Raw genomic sequence first — 9,766 nt, forward strand, 5'->3', positions numbered from 1 at the left:
TAAATACACTAAATGTTCAAGACTGTATGCATCTTGGTTATTATCCTAATTTAGACTTCACTTATGAAAACAATTTTCTTCTTTAGATGGGAAATATCATTTACTCATTTATACCTTCCTTTCTTTTATTAATAGTAAGTTTTTAGTTGTTTCATGCATCTCTCCCCTTTCCCCTGTCTTGCAAATACAATGTTCCCTAGAACTCTCTCTCCTTCCTTCTCTCCTGAGTCTGCTTTCTCTGGACATCTCATCTATGGCCATGATTTGATAGCCAGTCACAATGCAAAGAAATACCCCTTCCACATCTATGGCTCAAATTTCTTTCCTGAGCTCTATCTAGAACTGTACATCTGGATCTGAATGTTTAAGTCAGAAAGTTCGATTGTCCAAAATCAAAACACGGTTTCTATCTAAACCTGTCCTGTTTGTATTATTTTCCTGGATTGAATGGACCACATTGACTTAAGTTCTCCAAGATGAAATACCCTACCCTTCTTAACTTATGCTTGCATTCAGTTCATTTCCCTGCAGATGCTCTAATACATGCCTACTTGTGTATTAACAATGCCTTAACTTCCATGCAATCCTGCATACTCATTAAGCTGTACTAATAAAGTATTTTGCTATTTGATGTTTAACACACATCAAGATACTGTATATTAAAGTTCTTCTGAAATCCATATTTTATAATTTCACCATTTCCAAAATTAATATCCTCAATGTCTCCAAATGTTAATAGACAATATATTATCAAAGGCATACATGGACTCACCTTTTGTGACTCTTGCTGAAATCTTCAGCACTTACACACACACACCCATGTTCACACACAGATGCTCATACCAAAATATGTGTATATACCAATATGTACTTCAATTCTTTCCTAATGTGTAATATTCTTCCATGCCTCTGCACATTTTCTAATATCTGCTTGGACATCCTCTTACCTCTTTGCAATGCTTTCAATCAAAATTGAAATTCCCCTATTAACTTTTATTCACATGAAGCAGAGATAAAAGCTTTCTAAGAAATATTACATATGATTAACATACTAATAATCCATTTTATTGCTTTATCATCATTTGCCACTATTTTTCTGTATAGACTTTAGTAAGCTCCTGGATTAAAAGTATCTCACTAATCATTTCTACATTACCAGAGCCAAGCATAATGCCTAAGAGTTAAAGACACTAAATACTGTTAGCTTAAAGAATAATGAAGGGGGAAATTTAAATTCCTGTAGCCTGCATACTCATTTGATTTGGGCTTTTTGTTATTTTTTTTCTTGTGTCACTTCTTACAATTATGTAGATGGTATCAACTATGGAAATTTCTAGTGAATAACCACTTTTCATCTACAATGAATTAATGATGATTTATGTAATTCAGATACATAAGCCTCAACAATTTTTGTTGTAATTTTTTATAATATTATTGCTAATTAATAAAATTATCATTTATGAAGAGGCATAATTATCCTCATTGTACATGTGAAGAAATGGAAGCCTAGAAGAGTTTACAATGATTGGCATAATGTTCCAAAGTAAACGATAGTCTATATTTTACTCCTATAATACTGATCATATTAGTAATTTTCATGAAATATTGCAGTACTTCTAACACTGGGAAGATGGAAGGAATATACTTTCCTACTTCCTAGAAGTTAAATGTGGTCATATGAAATCTTAGACCAAAAAAAAGTGTTCCTATTTCTACCAGCACTCAATTCACAAGCTTCTCTCCCTCTCCCTTCCTCTCTCTCTCTTTCTCTTTCCCCCCCTCCTCTCTCCTACAACTGTCAATTTCTAAAGTTGATGGGTGCTCCATCTGCCCAGGACAAAATTGAGGACAATGTGAGATTGAACCATTTGCTAACTCAGATAAAAATATAAGAAATAAACTTCTGCTTTGGTAAGCCACTGAGATTTTGTGAATATTTTAATGATATCATATATTGGTTTGACCCAACCAATACTCCATAGAAGTCATAACTTCATTATTGAGGTTCATTTAATCACAAATCTAAATATAAAGATTCTGAAAATTTGAAAGTAATAAATGTTTAATACTTACCCAAATTATATGTTTTGGGGTCATAAAATAACAGGAATTTAAACATTCATAATTATTACTATCTTTTACTATTTCAAGAATTAGGAATTGAAAGATTTAAGACATATGGACAACAGGAAAGCAAACCAAAAGGAAATTCAGTTTGAAGCAGTTCAACAAATAGAAAACAGAGCCAGAGATGAGGCAGAAGAGATTATGCAGCCAACATACATTCCAGAAATACAATCTGGGCCAAAGCCAAGAACTGCTGAGTTAATCAATGTGAATCAGAAGAAACAGGGTCAGAAATGAGAAACACACATCAAAAATAGGGCTGCTGATTCACATTTCAGATCAAGTATCAGGGCAAAGTCAAGACATTTTAGGTAAGTCAAGATATTTCAAATAGGTAGTATACTTTGAGTAGACCTAAATCAGAGTAATGGAAGGCCCTCTGATATTAAACTATCTCAGCCACCACTATCATGACCCTAATCATAGTAAAAATATTGAATTCAAAACATTAACAAACATTTTCACATTTAATCATTAGCATGAGTCTATGAAGAAACTAAGGTACACATCACAGCAGTAGGCTTCAAATCCAGTTTTATCTGACACCAAATTATGTGTTCTCAGATGCTATGCTAAATGGCCCTATGCCATTTATCCTTTTGTCTTGTACAAAGAGAGTAATTATCAATAAGTGGCTTGGCCTCCCAAAATAGAGCCAATCTAACACAGGGCATGAGAGAGAAGTAAAAGCTAATCTCAGCATGATAAATTGGGAAGAGGGCTAGCACATGATCTGAATTTGCTTAACAATGAATAAATACATACATGGTAGGAGGTCAAGTCTCTTCTCCCCTCTCCTTATCCCATCTTGTGGGAATCAAGCAAAAATCAAATCTCAAAGACACAGTTAGATCCTAATGCTGGATGGAAGACTTCCTTAAGGAGAAAAATAAAGTTCTGAAAATAGAAAAGTACTATGCCTTTATTACAATTTCTTCATGATTTTCTTTTATTTCATTTTTCTCTAGCATATGGTTAGTAAAGGAAGAATGATGGAGACTTCAGGGACAGAAGGAATGAATGTAGGAAGAATGGTAAAACCTGTCTGTATATCAGGCAGAATGTCATTTTTGTTTACATAGGGCCCAGCTCAATATACCAGAGAGGAAGATCACAAATACACATTTGGACCAAGATTTTAGTTAGCAGCTGTGCTTTTTTTGTATTGTATGCAAAAACCCTCTAGAAGATGACCTTGGATAATGGAGATATTAGGATCTTAATCCTAGTTCTAGCTTTCCCTATTTTGGAAAAATGATGAATAGCCAATTTATTGACATAACAATATTCATCACACAAATAAATTGTTACAGCTTTGTATTTTGTTGTCACTTACAATGTCAAGAATCTGTGTCAGATAATCCGCCAGGAACATTCAATCCTCAGAGAGAATGCTTGCCTCCCTCCCAGGATTATTGTGAGGGTTGAGTGAGGTAATATTTGTAGGTTGTTTATTGTAGGGTACTATGAATCTTCACAAAGATAATCATGACTATCTCATTAAATCTTATATTAAAGAACATTTTGAGGTGGAATCAACTTTGCCTAGGTGACACAGCTGAGGCCTAGGTAGTTTATGTAACATACTCAAGCTTATCCCAATAAATACGTAGAAGGAAAGACTGGAATCCAATACCATTAAATATTAGTTTGCCTGCACAGATGGTGTTTTTTCCACTAAGTCATGCTGAATGCCTTCTCTATTGCAAGAAATTTGACATCTAAACATTTAGGCATATTGGTCCATAATTCAACATATGAGACCATCTCAAGATAAAATTTAAAGAAGGTTTTGGGATGTAGCTCAGTTGTAGAGTGCATGCCTAGTATGCGTGGGGCCCTGGGTGCTATAAATAGCATACAATTTATAAAAGTTTAGAAATGTTCCCACCCTAATAGCAGTATTTTTCAAAAATAATTTATATGCCATATAGCATGCTTTATATATGGCAAACAAAAAGCTAATCCAAAGTGACAATATGTGGGCAGATAATGACTCACTTGAACATATCATGTAGGTTTTACATGGAAGGTATTGTTATCTATGAAACATTGAGTTTCTTAACCCTTTGCTGAGCCACAAAACCACAGCAGGAAGCACTGACAGACCAATAATGAGATCAGCTCAATTCTCCACCCTGCAGGAGTGAGAGCTTTCTATCTCATAACAGCAATTTGGATGACTTTATATAAAAAGTAGAGATGAGAATTATACTCCCCTCCCACATATCAATGGAAATGCTTCCCATGGAGTGACTCAGCCTGAAATCCCAAACAGGAGCATGGTCACAGCGTGCTGCAGGCAGCCACAGCAGGCTCTGCATTAGCTGCCTGCAGCCTTTGTGGGGACAACATAGAACTAAGGCTGCCAATAGCACCAGAAGCTTCTACCTTGTGAACAGAATTTAGGCTTGTAGCATGGAAAAAAGAAAAGATACCAATTCTTCATGTTCCAAAATGCAGCCCTTTTCTATTTGATCAACAACAAGATAATATATTCATTCACCCTCCGTTAAATAGTTATATCACTAAGAATTTGCCAAGCACTGCCCACCTTACTTCACATATAAAATTCATACAATTTAATACTTAAAACTGGTGCAGAAAATGTTAAGACACTTGCCAAAAACTATCTAAGGTAGAGTGAGACCAGGATTTTTAACATGAGCTGCCTGATGTGCTAGCTGCCTATCCAGGAATGCTGGACAAGCTTTGCCCTTTCTTTATCTCCAATTAATTTTATGAACAGCCTAGAAGTCAGAAAAATGGGACATATCGCAGTGATGGCAGTGAGAACCCCAAATCAGATAAGTAACTTGTGGAAATGACCTTTATGGTATCCTCTAGGTTCACCATTAAATTTTTGGCTTTTCTACGATCTCAATTATTTTGCCCATCAGTTCCAAAGCTTTCTCCATCCAAAACCAACCAACCAACCATAGAAACACTTATTTAATACATAACATGCGTAATCTTAGTGTGTTTCAAACATAGTTTTAAATCCATAACTTTTAAAAAAGATTTAGTCATTTAAACATATAAAAAAATTCTTATTGAAAAAAACAAAATAAAAGTAAATCTAATATACCACTTTTCTAATAGAATATAGAGGAATTTAATTTTGCCAATATTGCATTACAACATGAAAAATCTGATCCTTAAATACCCCTAATAGCTGATCGCATGCAGAAAACAGTATGGAATGTCCACTAAATTTAGGATCATCAGATTATAAGTTTGTTTCCAGTTACTTTTTGGCTATGGCAATTTATTACACAAGCAGACATTCTAGTTGTTTGATATACTTTGCTTTTTGAATCATATGGAAAACTTCTTGGGAGAAAAAAAAGTCTAGCACATCTCATGTCATGTTGACTATTTAAAAAGGGAAGTAAATGCAATGTTTGTGGAACTGGAACTATTTTTTTTTAATTCTCAGTTAATGTGTATGTAATATGCCTTCTCATGAAATCCATTCTAATAATGTGTTTTCCCTCACTGTGTCACTTTTTATTACCAGTTCACTGAATACTTACTAAATTTAGTCTCAGTTCATTGCAATTTTTACATTTATAAAAAATGTTTATCACCCCGTTTGAGCATTTCCACAAATTGGTTAATTCAAGCATTCTTCCATATAAAGATGGTCCTCTGCATATAATGGTTAGACTTAAACATTTTTTTTACTTCATGTTGATGGGGAAAAAGTGACACAAACTCAGGAAAAGCCCTACCTTAAAAATTTGAATTTTGATCTTATCCCTGGGTAACAATAGGTGGTATAATAATCTCTGGCAATGCTGGAGAGTGGCAGTGAGCTATAGCTCCAAACAGCCATGTGATCACAAAGATAAAAAAGCCATATATTCTACTGCATACTGTGTTACAAAAATATAATGTTCAGTAGGTTAGGAGTATTGAGTTTGTTTTTAAGTTGCCATGTCTTCAACTAACAATGGGTTCATTGGAATACAACACACTGTAAGCCAAACTATACCCCCATATTCCTTAAATAATAAAATACAGTTGGCTGCTTATATTTAATACTTCAGAAGAAATGTCCCTCTGCTTATCAATTCAAGTGGAGTTTCTATATCTGATAAAGAGTAATTACAGATGATACTTTAGCTATCATAGCAATAATGTGCCTATTTTATATTAATACTTCCATAGGCATTTTTCTTAAGAGTACCCAAACACTAGAGAATATACTTTAAAAATACAGTAAAGTTTATCATAATTAAAACCCAACTCAATGTTTCTTTACTTAAAGGATCTTATCACCATAATCCCCCATCCTCCAAGTCAAATCTGTACCTAAATCAGACTTTTCTCTCTCTCTCTCTCCTCCTCATTTCTCATATTTGATCATTTCCCAAACTTTTCTCTGCTAGTTTCAATGTTACAATATCTGAATCACTAATTGTCTAATCATCTTTCATAATCCACATTAGTCTACACCAAGAGCTAGCTAACTGGTCCAACTCTAGTCTCTTTCCATTAGTATTACTCAAGTTTGGATGCTAAGTATTTCCCAAAGGTCATGAGTATAAAGCTTAGTCATTAACTGGGCACTACTTCTAGTTGGTAGAAATTTTAAGAGGTGGGAATTAATGGGAGGTTTTGTGGTCACTGGGGAGCATGCCCTTGAATGGGTAATGAGACCCCCTAGCCCCTTCATCTTTTCTTTTTAACTTCCCAGCCATCAGGTGAATGACTTTGCTCTGCCATGTACTCCTCACCATGACTTGCTGCCTCGAACAGGGCCGAAAGTAATGGGGGAACCCACTGTGCATTGAAACCTCCCAAGATGTGAGCCAAATAAACCCTTCTTCTTATAAACTTATTACCTCAGCTATTTGTTTTAATAACAAAAAATTGACAAACCAAACCCCCAAACATTTTCTCAGTCGCAAAATTAAACTTCTTGAAGCATACTCGTATTCCTGTCACTCTAGCATTTATAATCCTACAATGATACTTCACTGCCTGATTCTCGTTTAGTCTTATGCATTTTGATTCATTTTTATGACCTTAACTCCACTTAAACTCAATTTGTGATGTGACTTATCTCCCTTCCTCAAAAGTATGGTCAACTTTTCTTTTTTTCCCTACCATTTGCTTTGTCTTTCACCTTAAGCCAAATTTTTAAGTTACTTTAAAAATCTGACTTTTTCCACAAAGACTTTCCTATTCTTTCCCACCTCTGAGTGAAATCCAAAGTACCACACAACTGTAGACTTTGCTTGTGGCACTTAAAATATCCTACCCAAATGGAAAATAATTATGCATTAGTTTTGGGCCTTTAATAAACTGTAAATTCCTGTGGGGAGGGTACATTTATCTGTTCATATTTGCATCTCTTGCAGCACCAGGAAGAATGCTATCCCTAGAGAAGATGCTCAGAAATATTTACTTAATTATTGAATATAAACAGTACCAAAGGGCATATGATAATTAGAAATCATAGGTAGATCATTTTGGGGTCAATTTAAGAAGTACTGAATATAAGAATATAGGCAAGAAACAAGAATTGTGCTATTCTAGGCTAATTCCTCCTTTTATGATAAACAAATGAATTATGCTTCCTAAAGTTTTGAGAATGAAGATTATAGTTTGTTGTCAAAATGTTTGAACCCCCAAACATGTACTAGTTACATTCTTATAATTATTTACTAAGAAAGTAAACTTGTAATTTACTAAGAAAGTGGATTTGGAACTTCCTTGCAAACATCCAGCAACATTCTTAATGTCACTCAGTGTAACTCAGTCCTCTCATTAAAAAGGTTCTAGCATACCTTTGAAACTGGCCTTTTCAGAATATGGAGTACTTAGCATTATTCCAGGAGTATAATATGTACCCTGTAAACGGGATAGTATTCACTACTTTCATCACATTTACTTTTTTATGTTCTAAATTCCTCTTTTGCATTTAACCTTTTCCTCTTCTTTGCCTTCATATTATTCAACTCATTCATAATGCTCATCTCCTATATGCCACACCATCTCTCTGCATAAGTAGCACCAGATGCTTCCATTTTTGCCTCTTTTACTGCTGTGTGCTACTGGTTCTTTTCTTTTTTCCATTTTTTTATTCTGACAATCACAATGTTATTCCCTCCACTCTCCACATTGCAATTACATCTTCTATGCCTTATTTTTTCTACTTATCCTCCCAGCCTTTTATTATTTCCTATTTATTATTTGCTTCTTTTCTCTCTTTAGTACCTTGACCCAACTGCTGTTCATATTTAAGGCCTAAATTTGCTTTCGGAAGAAAAATGTATTCCTGAAAATCTATAGTAAACACAAAGTTCTTATAAATAAAATCATACTGCCCATACATTTAAAAAAAAACATGTTAAAATACCATTTTATGCATTGGATTATCATGTCCTATCATTTTTACTAATACACACGATGACCGGTTGGCTTAAGGTCTTGACAAGTTCTCTGTCTTTGCAGTCTCTCACTGTAATGCTCTAATGTATCTATGATTCCCTACTTCCAGTCCTTTTGAAGCGATAGGTTAACAAAAAGAAAAGATGAGTCAGGCCATAGGGACTCAAGCCATTACTGCCTTTTCGTTCTCATTACTGTCTTTGTGTTCCTGTCGGTGCTCTACTTTCCTACTATAGTATCACCAGTTTCCATTCTGCAGTGTGTCTTTGTTTTGCTTCTACTACAGGTGGAGTGTTCCCCAAGCTTAGTTTTGAGTTGCAGAGCCTTTTTTTTTTTTTTACTTCTAGATTTGATATTTATCTTTTCCTTTTTCTCATGCCAAAAAGGTAGTCATGAGTCAGCCTACTTGTAAACACAAGACAGATCTGCACCTGTACATATTTCTGATATACAGTATCTATGATCTTTTCTTATAAATGAATGATACCTTTTTTTAACAAAAGAGCCATGAAGTCATATTATCAATGTGAATACTTACACTCAGCATATTTCTGAAGTTGGGAAAATTCTGAGGGGCTGAGGTGGGCCCATTTTTCCTGATTTGTCATGGTGGAGATAAGTTCTCTTTCATACCAGGAAAGGGATTCTTTATTCAGGTGTTGGGCAGAACTCTATGCTTCAAAGATCCCAAGTGACATGTTTCATGATGAAATATATGAAGCTTTCAAAACACACAATCTGTCCACATGAATCTGCTGTAGATGTTTGTAGTTTCAATAATGTGTTAAAGCACTGAGAAAAGAAAAACATAAAAATCAAAAGATTAGCATTATTGCCCCAAGGAAAAAAAAAGTCAGCAAGTTATAAAATAGTAAGGATTGTCAATTTTGAAATCATATATTTCAAAGTTATTTCGAATAACCTTTAAATGCTTTTTCATTCTTTAATGGCATGTTAATACATATTTCCTAATCACTTACATGAATGAAATTAAAACAAAATGTAAAGGAGTCAAAATAAGCATTATCACCTCCTAAGTATACAATTGCTAATTTACTATATTTCCAGCAATTATTTGGAATGGAGTTCAGCTATAGCATATACATTTGCCATGATGCAAGTAAACTCTGGGATTTTTCTAGCTATCAAATGAAGATAATAACTTTAGTTTTAAAAATCGCATTACATTTGCCAAATTAAAGAAATTCCAAATGTTTGAAAGCCTTGCTTAATGATA

At 34.3% G+C, this 9,766-nt stretch overlaps 1 protein-coding gene across 6 annotated transcripts in view; it reads right to left on the minus strand.

Annotated features, from left to right (window-relative positions):
* The window catches only part of Dgkb (diacylglycerol kinase beta), a 580,628-nt gene extending 571,491 nt beyond the window's left edge, over positions 1-9,137 (minus strand). For all 6 annotated transcript variants that reach the window (XM_077796729.1, XM_026408351.2, XM_026408343.2 and 3 more), the window contains exon 1: positions 9,068-9,137. In XM_077796729.1, the coding sequence (XP_077652855.1) occupies positions 9,068-9,137 (70 nt within the window). The remainder of the gene's footprint in view (positions 1-9,067) is intronic.
* Positions 9,138-9,766: the final 629 nt, after the last annotated feature.

The sequence above is a fragment of the Urocitellus parryii genome, chromosome 3, assembly GCF_045843805.1.
Source record: "Urocitellus parryii isolate mUroPar1 chromosome 3, mUroPar1.hap1, whole genome shotgun sequence".
Lineage (NCBI taxonomy): Eukaryota > Metazoa > Chordata > Mammalia > Rodentia > Sciuridae > Urocitellus > Urocitellus parryii.